This window comes from Schistocerca americana, chromosome 1 (genome assembly GCF_021461395.2).
Source record: "Schistocerca americana isolate TAMUIC-IGC-003095 chromosome 1, iqSchAmer2.1, whole genome shotgun sequence".
Lineage (NCBI taxonomy): Eukaryota > Metazoa > Arthropoda > Insecta > Orthoptera > Acrididae > Schistocerca > Schistocerca americana.
The window spans coordinates 798,864,446-798,878,785 of record NC_060119.1 but is presented as its reverse complement, the minus strand read 5'-3'; the positions used below and the strand labels follow the sequence as shown (position 1 = coordinate 798,878,785).

Genomic DNA, 14,340 nt, shown 5'->3' with positions numbered 1-14,340 from the left:
TGAGCATTAATGAGGATTTTCAGCAGATATTGAAGTGTAAGTATAGGTATAGTGGTTTTCTGGAAAAACAGTATTAACTGGTGCTATGGAGGATGCAAATTCTCTTCACAAATATGTAGTTGTACATGGTCTTTCCCAATGTGTTTGTTCAGAGAACACACGTTACAGTACACAATACAAGTAATCCGTTTATTGCATACATTACTCATACCTCAGTACATATGCAATCAATAAGAATTAAAAATCCTTTCAGGGATTTCTACAGAAAGAAATGGTAGGTGACATTTCACTCGGATAATACATCATTTAACTAGGTTCTGTTCCTACCTTTTAGTCACTTATCTTAACGCTTTGCAGCTACCACAACTTACATCCATTTTAACCAGCTTACTGTTGATATCTATTTACAGTTTTTATTCCCCCTACTTACTTTTATTGCCAAACTGACAATTCCTTAACACCTTCTGTTAGTCAAGTTGTGCCAAAAATTTCTTTTCATCCCTGTTTGATTCAGTACCAACTTGTTAGTTAGCACATCTACCAATCAAATTTTTGGATTTCTCCTGCAGTACCATATTTCAAAAGCGTCTGTTCTCTTGTTGTCTGAACTGCTTATTGTCCCTGTTTCACGTCAGCACAAGGCTGCACTCCAAAGAAAAAAAGTTTTCGTGTCTACTTTGGCCATCATCAATCAACAACAAAATTCATCTACTACTTTTAGTGTCCTTTCCTAGTATAATTCCCTCACCATTACCTTATTTAATTCACATATGTTTGATTAACCCTATTTTATTTTTGTTGATGTTCTCCTTGTAATCTTTTATCAAGACACTATCCATTCAGTGCAATTGCTCTTCCAAGATCTCTGCTGTCACTGAAGTTCTCTTTGGCTTACTTCATTGCCTGCTCTTCATACAAATTGAATAATGTCTCATTCTCTTCTCAGCTACTGCTTCCCTTTAATGTCCTTTGATAACTCTTGACTGGGTTCTTTAGAAGTTGTAGATGAACTTTCACTCGCCCCTATTACCTTCAGAATTTCAAAGTATGTCTCCCTGTCAACATTTTCATGAGCTTTCTCTAAATCTACAAATGCTATATACATAGGTTTGCCTTGCTTCAGTTTATCTTCTAACATAATTTGTAGAGGCAGTATTGTTTGAATGTTCCTGAATTTCACTGGAATCCAAACTTATCTCCTCCAAGGGTGGCTACTATCAGTATCTCCATTCTTCTGTAAATCATTTGTGTTTGTGTTCTGCAATTGTGGCCTATGATGATTTGTTTGATGGTTTGCTATTAATCATACCTGTCAGCATGTACCTTCTTTGAAATAAGAGTTATCACATTCCTCTTGATGTCAGTATTTCACCTATCTCATACATCTTGGCCACTAAGTGGAATAGATTTTGTTGTGGTACATCCCAAGGATATCAGTAACTCATAGAGAGAATTTTGCCTACTTCAGCTGCCTTGATTTTAAATGGGTCTTTCAGTGCTCTGTCAATTTCTTCACTCATTATTGCATCCCTCAGCTCATCTTCATTTATTTTTTCTGGGAGATGGGATTAGGATTGCTTGGAAGAACCATAGATTCTTGAGAGCTACAGACAGAGCATTAGGGAGCAGTAGACTATAACAGGAAAGGAATGCTGTAGAAGACGAATGAGTAGCTTTGAGAGATGAAATAGTGAAGGCAGCAGAGGATCAAATAGGTAAAAAAAACAAGGCCTAATAGAAATCCTTGGATAATACAGGAAATATTGAATTCAACTGCTGAAAGGAGAAAATATACAAATGCAGCAGTAAAGTAGGGGAAAGGGAATGAAATTGACAGAAAGAGCAAAATGGCTAAGCAGAAATGGCTAGAAGACAAATGTAAGGATTTAGAAGCGTATTTCAATAGGGGAAAGATAGATACTGCCTAGAGGAAAATTAAAGAGTTCTTTGGAGAAAGGAGAAGCAGATGTATGAATATCGATAGCTCAGATGGAAAACTAGTCCTAAGCAAAGGAGGGAAAACTGAAAGGTGAAGCAGTATATGATGGTCTGTTTGAGGCAGATGAACCTGAAGGCAGTATTATACAAATGGAAGAGGACATTGATGAAGATAAGGTGGGAGATGTGATACTGTAAGAAAAGAGTTTGACAGAGCACAGTAAGACGTAAGTTGAAAAAAAGTGTCTGGGAATATGGGAATAGACGACATTCCATCAGAGCTACCGACACCCTTGGGAGACCCAGCCATGACAGACCCCTTCCATCTCGTGTACAAGATGTATGAGACAGGCGAAATACCCTAAGTCATTCAAGAAGAATGTAATAGTTCCAGTTATAAAGAAAGCAGGTGCTAACAGGTGCAAATATTGCTGAATCATTAGTTTCATAACTCATAGTTGAAAAATTCTAACATGATTTCCTTATAGCAGAATGGAAAAACTGTTAGAATCTGACCTCAGAAAAGATAAGTTTGGATTTCAAACCTATGTCTATAGCATTTGTAGATTTAGAGAAAGCTATGAAATCCTGAAGGTAGCAGGGGTAAAAATACAGGGAGTGAAAGGCTATTTACAAATTTTTCAGTAACCAGATGGCAGTTATATGAGTTGAGGGGCATGAAAGGGAAGTAGTGGTTGGGAAAGGAGCGGGACAGGGTTGTAGACAGTCACCAATGCTATTCAGTCTGTGCACCGAGCAAGCAGTAAATGAAACTAAAGCAAAATTTGGAGTAAGAATTAAAGTCCAGGGGGAAAAAATTAAAACTTTGTGGTTTGCCAAGGTCATTGTAATTCTGTCAGAGACAGCAAAGGACTTGGAAGAGCTGTTGAATTGAATGGGCAGTGTCGTGAAAGGAGGATGTAAGATGAACATCAACCAAACCAAAACAAGGGCAGTGGAATGTAGTCAAATTAAATCAGGTGATGCTGACGGAATTAAGTTAGGAAAGGGGACACTTAAAGTAGTAGATGAGTTTTGTTATTTGGGCAGATAGGTTAAAATTGTAGAGGGAGACCAAGTTGCAGTAATTGTTGGGAGATGAAGAGGCTGGCACAGTATAGAGTAGCTTGTAGAGTTGCGTCAAACCAGTCTTCAGACTAAAGACCACAACAACGCTTTCCATCATATTCTCTTAAAGTTTCCTTTCTTTAAACAGCTCTTCTGTATTTTCCTTCCACCTCTGTCTTTCCTTCTTTGCTTAGCACTGGCCTACCATCTGAGCTCTTACTATTTGTGCTGTGGCTTCCCTTTTCCCCAAAGGTATCTTTGGTTTTCATATAGACAGCACTTACGTATTCCGTAGTTATGTACACTTCTACACTTTTGCATTTCTCTAGCCATACCTGCTCTGCTATTTTGCACTTTCTATCATCTCTGTATTCCCTTTCACTTGCTTCTTGTGCTGCATTTTTGTGTTTCCTCATATAGTCCATTAAATCCAGTTTCTCCCATGTTATCCAAGGATTTCTACTAGACATTGTCTTTTTACCTATTTGATTCTCTGCTGCCATCACTAATCCTATATAATCTAGTTCTTTCTGTTCATCACAGTCCCATTTCTTTAATTTCCAACTATTCCACAATTCTTGCAGTTCAGAATTTGTTTTCTAAATCTCTGTCCCACAAGTATGTAATCTACTGAAACCTTCTGTGAACTCTCCCTCTCATCTATGAAGACTGCCTGAAAAGTAATGCTTCCATCTTCGTAATTCTTCAACAGTTGGCAGCATTGATATGCGGCAGATACTGACTTGTTCCATAGTCTCTTCTGTACAGCTCCAGTTGGCAGGAAGCCTTAGCATTGAACGGTTGTGTTGTTACAGTGTAAAATATGGAACCTTGTGCAGACAGTCGGTCAGTGCGATTTAAGCAATGTGTAGTCATTGAATTATTGACAGCAGACTGTGTCACCACAAAGGAGATTCATCAGAGAATGAAAGCAGTTTATGGTTATTGTGTTGATGTGAGTACTGCTCATCATTTGGTGAGTAAGTTTAAAGATGTTGAGGCAGGAACATCTGATCTGCATGACAAACAAAGAGTTGGACGTCCTGTGACAACAACCACTGAGTTTCACAAGCAAAAGGTTGACAGATTGATCCAGGATGATCATCGTATCACTCTGAAAGAAGTTACAAGCACAATCGGCGTTTCACAAGAACATGTGGGTCACAATATTGCTTTTCTTGGCAAACCACACACTTCATGTGCCACTGCAGCAGAACTTCATAGACTGAATCTCACCACTGTACGGCATCCTCCATACAGTCCAGATTTAGCACCGTCTGACTTCCATCTGGTCCCGATAATGAAAGACGATCTGCTGGGTCATCATTATGCTTCTGCTGAAGGCGCTGAGAGAACTGTGAGACTTTGGTTGCAGAAACAGAGTGGCGACTTCTTCCATAACGGCATCAGAAAACTTGTTCATCGTTGGCAGAAATGTATCCAATTGGTTGGTGATTATGTGGAAAAGCAAATATTGGTAATTAAAAATCACATTCTAAGGATTATTTCTGCATTTGATTTACTAAAATATTTCCATCCATACCCAATTAACGAAGGTGGAGGCATTACTTTTCATTCAACTGTCATACATACACAACACTCTTAAACCAAGTGTTAGACATCTTCAATTGTACTATGTGTAAAACTCTATCAGACAAATTCCCATTTCATTTCTTTCCCCCAGTCCATTATCTCCATATATTTTCCATTGTCTTCCTTCTCCTGCCATCGAATTTCAGTGTCCCATAACAATTAAATTTCCTCTCACATAACTATTTGGATAATTTCATTTATAGTGTACATTCTTCCAATCCCTTCTTCATCGGTGGAACTATTAGCATACAAACTTTTATTACTGTGTTGGGCATTAGCTAAGTATCTTTCTTGGTTACAATAATGCATTCACTAAGTGTTCGTAGTAGCTTACTTGCTTTCATATTGTCTTATTCATTATTAGACATACTCCTGCATTACCTCTATTTGATTTTATGTTGATCACAAATACTCGCTTGACCAGAGTCCCTGTTCTTACTGCCATTCCATTTCACTAATTCCCAGTATATTTACCTTCGTTATCCATTTCTGTTTTTAAATTTTCTATTCTACCCACCTACACTCTGACCTGTAAAACGCAAGTTTTGTTCTTCCTGATGACAGTATCCAACCTGAGTAGCCCCAACTGGAGACAAAGTATGTCTGACTAAATTTCTTAACTAACACACATTTTTGAATTATCTGTGAGGTACTTCTGAATTGGCCAATTTCTGTAACTTAATTTGTATATTTTTTCTACCTATCTGCTTCTGGAGGAGTCACAGGTGCAATTGGAAAAATATGATAGAAACTCTGTATTGCTTCCATAAATTCAAAAGACATTTACATGACACATTTATATTTACTGAACTACATAAGCTCTCCTGATATAATAATTCATATTACTGTCGGATTTGCTGGTGGGTACTTTATTTACTCATACCGTATTTTCAGCAATTCACCTGGTTACCATCCTCAAATGAAATTCCATATTGCTTTGTTGTGCTGATGCTGCTTCTGTAAATTAAAATACATATGTAGCAGATGCAAAAGTCAGTACTGCCCCTTAATAATATAATGTATACATGCAACACCAACATGTCATAAACTACAACGAGAGTAGTGTGCAACTATCAACAAGTGCTATTAAAACCATCTACTGGCTGAGACAACGAGTATTGTATTTTAATATGTGCAAAAATGGAGTGCCATGTCAGGTGTAAATAAAACAGCCTTTGTCTACATATATATGATTATCCACCAATCTGATTTCAATGTACTATTTAAGGACATAGAATTCATATTTTACACAAAAGTTAACATGCTTACTGTTGCACATACAGGCCTTTAATGAAATGATAGTAGAGGAAACTGAAGTAGCAAAAAACAAGTCATTGTTTACTTATACTAATTAAATCACTGCATTCATGAGATGAAAACCCAAGTATTACATAAAAATCTGACCATGTAATGTGTATAACTGACTGGTTGTGCTTACAGACTGTATCTAAGGAGTTGGAGAAGTTGAAGACCAATTAGTTCCTCAGGCTTATCTTAAATTAGTACCAAATTGACTGATCAACCAATAATTTTCCCAGTAGTTATGTAGTACACACAGATATTCCTTTTCTGTAGAAATTGTCATAATTTTTATTTGTCATGGTTTTTCCCCCTTGCTTCAAAATCAGGTTTAAGGCTGTTCTTTTTCTTTGGTGGTAATTTTGTTGACATTTAATACAATTTTCTTCTCAGTGCGAAGGAGTTATTGCTGCAGCTGTTACCACAAATGGAAGGAGCCAGTTTGTTAGAAGCTCTGTCATGCAAGTGCACTGGTCAATCTGAAGATAATGAATTACAAAGACTCTCCCAACTTCTAGCGCAGCTTGAATTAGCAGGCTTGGTAACTCATACTGATGGTTTTCAGCAGCTTGTAACTGCAGTTGCGTCTGACATATGTCGCCGTGGTCGGAGAAGACAGCTCCTGAGAAAGGTATTTTGCTATAAGTGAATTTTGTTATTGTTGTTCATTCAAATGTTACATATTCTATTGATTTGTGGTGTATATCAGAGATTGTTCATTTCACTGTTTAGAGTGAGAAGCAAAAACTGCATGACATTGTTATAAAAAGAAGAATTATACCCAGAAATTCATTAAATTAACTGGGACAGTTGGGCTGACCAGTATTTAACTCCAGCAAATGCAGCTCCTAGTTCAGCAGACAGGAGCACTTGTAAATAAAATCCACTAGTACTCCTACCTTTCAGAATCACAAGTTCCTTCTTTAGCTTAGGAGAATAGGAGTTTTGGGGGAATGGGGTAAGAGGACCTCTGAGGTAAAAAAAGAAGAATGTAAAGATAAATTTAGAAGTATAGGTATTATGGTGTAAATCATGTTGGACAGTGGCTCTTTGCAGAGAGGATGTGTGATAGGGAACTGTGGACAGGATGAGGTTTGTGTAAGCTTGGTGGCAGAGACGCAGAAAACAAAGCTCACATTTCCAAACTGTGTTGCTGCAGTGAACAATCAGGTTCATTCGGCTGTGATACATTGTATTAAATGTTCATAGCTATGAAGAGAATAACGGACATTGTAACCAATTTTGATCAGTCATTAAGATGAGAGAAATTTTGTTTCATGTCTTTACGATGGTGCATCAGCTGCTCCACAGTTATAGCCTATGTCATGTCAGTAGGTAAGAACAGCTGATGAAGCTTTGTGAAGACATCAGGTACAGTTTTTCTCAAAAATGCTATCGTCTAATGACAAAGTCTTTGAACTGGCTACAATATTTGTCATTTTAGTGCAGTTTGAACTGTTATTATAAGTAAAAATGTAAAAACGCTATCACCTAATCTACATCTACATTGATATTCCACAATCCACTTTACAGCACAAGGTGGAGAGTATCCTGTACCCCTACTAATCATTTCCTGTTCTGTTCCACTCGCAGATAGAATGAGAGAAAAATGACTGTTTGTATGCCTCCATATGAGCCCTAATTTCTCGTATCTTATCTTCGTGGTCCTTACGCAAAATGTATGTTGGCAACAGTAGATTCATTCTGCAGTCAGCTTCAAACACTGGTTCTCTAAATTTTCTCAATAGTGTTCCTCGAAAAGAATGTCACCTTCCCTTCAGGGATTCCCATTTGAGTTTCCAAAAGCATCTCTGCAAAATTTGCGTGTTGTTCGAACATTCTAGTAACAAATCCAGCTGCCTGCCTCTGAATTCCTTTGATGTCTCCCGTTAATCCGACCTTGTATGTATCCCACACACTCGAGCAGTATGCGTCAGTAGGTTGCATTAGCATCCTGAATGTGGTCTCCTTTACAGATGAACCACACTTTCCTAGAATTCTCCCATAAACCAAAGTCACCCATTTGCCTTTCTTACCGCAATCCTCACATGCTCACTCCAGTTCATATTGCTTTGAAACATTATGCCCAGATATTTGGATGATGTGACTGTGTCAATAAGGACACTACTAATACTGTATCCAAACATTACTCATCCATATTATCTTACATTTTTGTACATTTAGAGCTAGTTGCCATTCATCACACAAACTAGAAATTTTGTCTAAGTCCTATTGTATCCTCCTATAGTCACTCAACTTCAACACATCACTGTACTCCACAGTATCATCAGCAAACAACCATAGATCACTGTCCGCCAAATCATTTACATGTATAGAGAATAGTAGCAGTCCTATCACCCTTCCCTGGGGCACTCCTGACGATACTCTTGTCTCTGATAAACACTTGCTGTTGAGGAAAACATACTGCGTTTTATAATGTAAGAAATCTTAGAGCCACTCACATATCTATGAACCTATTCCATTTGTCCATATCTTCTTTAACGGCGTGCAATGGTGCACCGTGTCAAACACTTTCTGTAAATCTAGAAATATGGAATCTGCCTGTTACCCTTCATCCATAGTTTGCAATATATCACATGAGAAAAGTGCAAGCAAAGTTTCTAAAGGCATGCTGATTTTTTGAGATAAGTTTCTCAGTCTCAAGAAAATTCATTATGTTCGAACTGAGAATATGTCCAAGGATTCTGCAGCAAACTGATGTTAGTGATACTGATGTGTAATTTTGTGGGTCCATTCTTTTGCCCTTCTTACATACAGGAGTCACCTGCACTTTTTCCAGTCACTCGGGACTGTTGATGATGATCTGAATTGTAATTCATGTGCTACAGATCTTAAGCGTCCAATCGGCCAATATCTTCAACTCCTCCATTATGGATAATAGCAGGCTTTGGGCATGAAAGTATCAAAAAGCTGAATTACTTTTTGTACTTTCACTCACTAATTTTATATGGCATAATATTCTTTAGTGACTCTTTTTGGAGCAAGACAGACAGAAGCATGTAATGAGGGTGCTGACCACTGTAGAACCTCTTGAAGACAGCTCATTAAACAGTTAGACATACTGACAATAGCCTTGCAGCGCATTTACTACTGTAGAAGTTTGTTTTCAGTGATCAATTGCAATTCAAAAACAACAGTAACATTCATTATTGCATTAATGGAAAGAGAAAATATTTACACTAATCGCTGTTCGTCCATAATGTGGCACAGAAATGAGCAAGATATTCAGCCACAAAAAACTACAACTTACCTGTTGAATCTAATGGCTAATACAATTAACTTCAAGCATAAACTGAAATCATTATATTTGCTGGACAAATTCTTCTGCTCCATATTTTTTTACATGTGTAATTTTATAATCCTGGTTTGTAGGTCTGTTGGAATGTAGTCAAGAGTTAATCATGGTGCTCAAAAAAGAATTACAAGTATCAAAGATTAATACACAAGGCTGTTGTGTAAATTGTCAGTATGTTGTCATATTTTTTGCTGGAAAAAAGTGTTGTAAGTAAAAGCTAACTCATTCTGCATCACAGGAAGAGACTGCATTTATGATACATGAAACAAGCAACCAACTAAAACCATCTTCTTCAAATAAGTTGAGGGAACATTGCCTTGATAAGTTTGTTGAAAAGTAAAGGTATCTTGATAGGTAGCCCTCCATGTCATTTTAAGGCATTTTCCAAATCATATCTTGAAAACAATGGGGTTACCTGTTGAAATATCAGAATTTTTGACAAATTTATGCACCCGTATTTGCACAAGTTATTAGAGCATAGTATGTGCTGCGAAAAGCTTCTGCTTAACCAACTATATAGAGTAACTGAAAATAAATCATTTCATTGTCCAAATCAGTTCAGTAGTGGTGAAACTATCCTTTGTACTTAACATCCCTATTGTTGACACTCATACTGAACTTAAAGGTTGTGTTTGATACGAAAGTTCTTAATGTGACTGATTTTAATTTCAATGTTGCACTTATGTTTTGTTGAAAGTGTGTGATCAAAAATTGCCTGAAATCCTTTTGTCTTGAAATTAATAGTGCAAGGGCACACACTGCAAGTAGTTCGCTTTCACTAACCTTTTTCCCACAAGCAGAGCATTTACTACCCGTCTTCTCTAGACAGTCACAACGGAATTTGCATTTTCGTGTACCAAAAAGTTTATTTTCAAAAGTTAAGTCAGAGTATCACAGCAGCAGTTTTGTTTCTACAGCAAAATTAGACTCTGGAACAAAAATAGAAGTCATCATAGTAGATGAATATTTTACTCTAGCAACAGTTGTGCAAAATATTAAAACATTCAAAAAAAATAAAAAAGGAACAATATCTCAAATTTCAGAAGCCCGTCAGGTTAAATTTTATTTATTTTCATCATTTGAGTATTACAAAAAGTTAAATTAATGAACATGAATACAGAAACTTGGAAACAGAAATAAATAACTTATTTTCTTCCAAAAGAACAAAAAAGGTTGAAAAAGGTGACAAATTTTAAACGGTGACAGCATTAAGAAAGGTGACTGTTTCTTCACCCTCTAAGCACAATATTAATTCATTGGTACACTGCAAGTAATTGCCTTAACATTGCTGCCAAAGTAACAAAAGTCCCAGGATCTCCACTAGAGAAAACAGGGTGGCACTATAATTCCCCTTCGTATTGATTTCCCTGTAGGTGCTATTGTGATTCCATCACAACACTACAGTGTGTGTGTGTGTGTGTGTGTGTGTGTATAGTTATAATAGAGGGAAACATTCCACGTAGGAAAAATATATCTAAAAACAAAGATGATGTGACTTACCAAATGAAAGTGCTGGCAGGTCGACAGACACACAAACCAACACAAACATACACACACAATTCAAGCTTTCACAACAAACAGTTGCCTTGTCAGGAAAGAGGGAAGGAGGGGAAAGACGAAAGGATGTGGGTTTTAAGGGAGAGGGTAAGGAGTCATTCCAATCCCGGGAGCAGAAAGACTTACCTTACGGGGAGAAAAGGACACTCGCACATACACACACATCCATCGGAACATGTACAGACACAAGCAGACATGTGTAAAGGCAAAGAGTTTGGGCAGAGATGTCAGTCGAGGCGGAAGTACAGAGGCAAAGATGTTGTTGAATGACAGGTGAGGTATGCGTGGCGGCAACTTGAAATTAGTGGAGGTTGAGGCCTGGTGGGTAACGGGAAGAGAGGATGTATTAAAGGGGAAGTTCCCTCTTCAGAGTTCTGATAGGTTGGTGTTAGTGGGAAGTATCCAGATAACCCGGACGGTGTAACACTGTGCCAAGATGTGCTGGCCGGGCACCAAGACATGTTTAGCCACAGGGTGATCCTCATTACCAACAAACACTGTCTGCCTGTGTCCATTCATGAGAATGGACAGTTTGTTGCTGGTTATTCCCACATAGAAAGCTTCACAGTGTAGGCAAGTCAGTTGGTAAATCACGTGGGTGCTTTCACATGTGGCTCTGCCTTTGATCGTGTACACCTTCTGGGTTACAGGACTGGAGTAGGTGGTGGTGGGAGGGTGCATGGGACAGGTTTTACACTGAGGGCGGTTACAAGGGTAGGAGCCAGATGGTAGGGAAGGTGGTTTGGGGATTTCATAGAGATGAACCAAGAGTTTACGAAGGTTAGGTGGACGGCGGAAAGACACTCTTGGTGGAGTGGGGAGGATTTCATGAAGGATGGATCTCATTTAGGGGCAGGATTTGAGGAAGTCATATCCCTGCAGGAGAGCCACATTCAGAGTCTGATCCAGTCCCGGAAAGTATCCAGTCACAAGTGGGGCACTTTGGGGGTTCTTCTGTGGGAGGTTCTGGGTTTGAGGGGATGAGGAACTGGCTCTGGTTATTTGCTTCTGTACCAGGTCGGGAGGGTAGTTGCGGGATGCGAAAGCTGTTTCACGTTGTTGGTGTAATGGTTCAGGGATTCAGGACTGGAACAGATTCATTTGCCACGAAGACCTAGGCTGTAGGGAAGGGATCGTTTGATATGGAATGGGTGGCAGCTGTCATAATGGAGATACTGTTGCTTGTTGGTGGGTTTGATGTGGACAGATGTGTGTGAAGCTGGCCATTGGACAGATGGAGGTCAACGTCAAGGAAAGTGGTATGGGATTTGAAGTAGGATCAGGTGAATCTGATGGAACCAAAGGAGTTGAGGTTGGAGGGGAAATTCTGGAGTTCTTCTTCACTGTGAGTCCAGATCATGAGGATGTCATCAATAAATCTGTACCAAACTTTGGGTTGGCTGGCCTGGGTAACCAGGAAGGCTTCCTCTAAGCGACCCATAAATAGATTGGCGTGCGAGGGGGCCATCCTGGTACCCATGGCTGTTCCCTTTAATTGTTGGTATGTCTGGCCTTTGAAAGTGAAGAAGTTGTGAGTCAGGATGAAGCTGCCTAAGGTAATGAGGAAAGAGGTTTTAGGTAGGGTGGCAGGTGATCGGTGTGAAAGGAAGTGCTCCATCGCAGCGAGGCCCTGGACGTGCGGAATATTTGTGTATAAGGAAGTGGCATCAATGGTTACAAGGATGGTTTCCGGGGGTAACAGATTGGGTAAGGATTCCAGGCATTCGAGAAAGTGGTTGGTGTCTTTGATGAAGGATGGGAGACTGCATGTAATGGGTTGAAGGTGTTGATATACGTAGGTAGACATACGTTTCATGGGGGCTTAGTAACCAGCTACAATGGGGCGGCCGGGATGACTGGGTTTGTGAAGTTAAGGAAGTAGGTAGAAGGTAGGGGTGCTGGGTTACAGTGGGGGTCAGGAGGTGGATGGAGTCAGGTGAAAGGTTTTGTAGGGGGCCTAAGGTTCTGAGGATTCCTTGAAGCTCTGCCTGGACATCAGGAATGGGATTACCTTGGCAAACTTTGTATGTAGTGTTGTCTGAAAGCTGACCCAGTCTCTCATCCACATACTCCCGACGATCAAGTACCATGGTCGTGGAACCCTTGTACGCCGTAAGAATGATGATGCATTGGTCAGCCTTCAGATCACGGATTGGTTGGGCTTCAGCAGTGGTGATGTTGGAAGTAGGATTAAGGTTTTTCAAGAAGGATTGAGAGGCAAGGCTGGAAGTGAGAAATTCCTGGAAGATTTGGAGAGGGTGATTTTGAGGAATAGGTGGTGGTTTTCGCTGTGACGGAGGATGGAACTGTTCCAGGCGCGGTTCAATTGGATAGTGTCTTGGGGAGTTGGATCGTTAGGAGTAGGATTAGGATTATTTTTCTTTGTGGCAAAGTGATATTTCCAGCAGAGAGTAAGAGTGTAGGACAGTAAATCTTTGACGAGGGCTGTTTGGTTGAATCTGGGAGTAGGGCTGAAGGTGAGGCCTTTGGATAGGACAGAGGTTTCAGATTGAGAGAGAGGTTTGGAGGAAAGGTTAACTACTGAATTAGGGTGTTGTTGTTCCAGATTCACTTTATGAAGGCTGAAGGCTGACTGATCCATCGTCATTCTTCCGGCGGACAAGGGTTCCATGACCGTGGTACTTGATCATCGGGAGTATGTGGCTGAGGGACTGCGTCAGCTTTCAGACAACACTACATACAAAATTTGCCAAGGTAATCCCATTCCTGATGTCCAGGCAGAGCTTCAAGGAATCCTCAGAACCTTAGGCCCCCTACAAAACCTTTCACCTGACTCCATCCACCTCCTGACCCCCACTGTAACCCAGCACCCCTACCTTCTACCTACTTCCTTAACTTCACAAACCCAGTCATCCCGGCCGCCCCATTGTAGCTGGTTACTAAGCCCCCATGAAACGTATGTCTACCTACGTATATCAACACCTTCAACCCATTACATGCAGTCTCCCATCCTTCATCAAAGACACCAACCACTTTCTCGAATGCCTGGAATCCTTACCCAATCTGTTACCCCCGGAAACCATCCTTGTAACCATTGATGCCACTTCCTTATACACAAATATTCCGCACGTCCAGGGCCTCGCTGCGATGGAGCACTTCCTTTCACACCGATCACCTGCCACCCTACCTAAAACCTCTTTCCTCATTACCTTAGGCAGCTTCATCCTGACTCACAACTTCTTCACTTTCAAAGGCCAGACATACCAACAATTAAAGGGAACAGCCATGGGTACCAGGATGGCCCCCTCGCATGCCAATCTATTTATGGGTCGCTTAGAGTAAGCCTTCCTGGTTACCCAGGCCAGCCAACCCAAAGTTTGATACAGATTTATTGATTACATCCTCATGATCTGGACTCACAGTGAAGAAGAACTCCAGAATTTCCCCTCCAACCTCGACTCCTTTGGTTCCATCAGATTCACCTGATCCTACTCCAAATCCCATGCCACTTTCCTTGACGTTGACCTCCATCTGTCCAATGGCCAGCTTCACACATCCGTCCACATCAAACCCACCAACAAGCAACAGTACCTCCATTATGACAGCTG

The 14,340-nt window shown here is 40.0% G+C and overlaps 1 protein-coding gene across 1 annotated transcript in view; it reads left to right on the top strand.

Moving 5' to 3' along the window:
• The window catches only part of LOC124612604 (ras GTPase-activating-like protein IQGAP1), a 340,604-nt gene that overhangs the window by 292,958 nt on the left and 33,306 nt on the right, over window positions 1-14,340 (top strand). Inside the window, exon 29 of the mRNA XM_047140897.1 lies at window positions 6,292-6,529. Within this exon, the coding sequence (XP_046996853.1) occupies window positions 6,292-6,529 (238 nt within the window). The remainder of the gene's footprint in view (window positions 1-6,291; window positions 6,530-14,340) is intronic.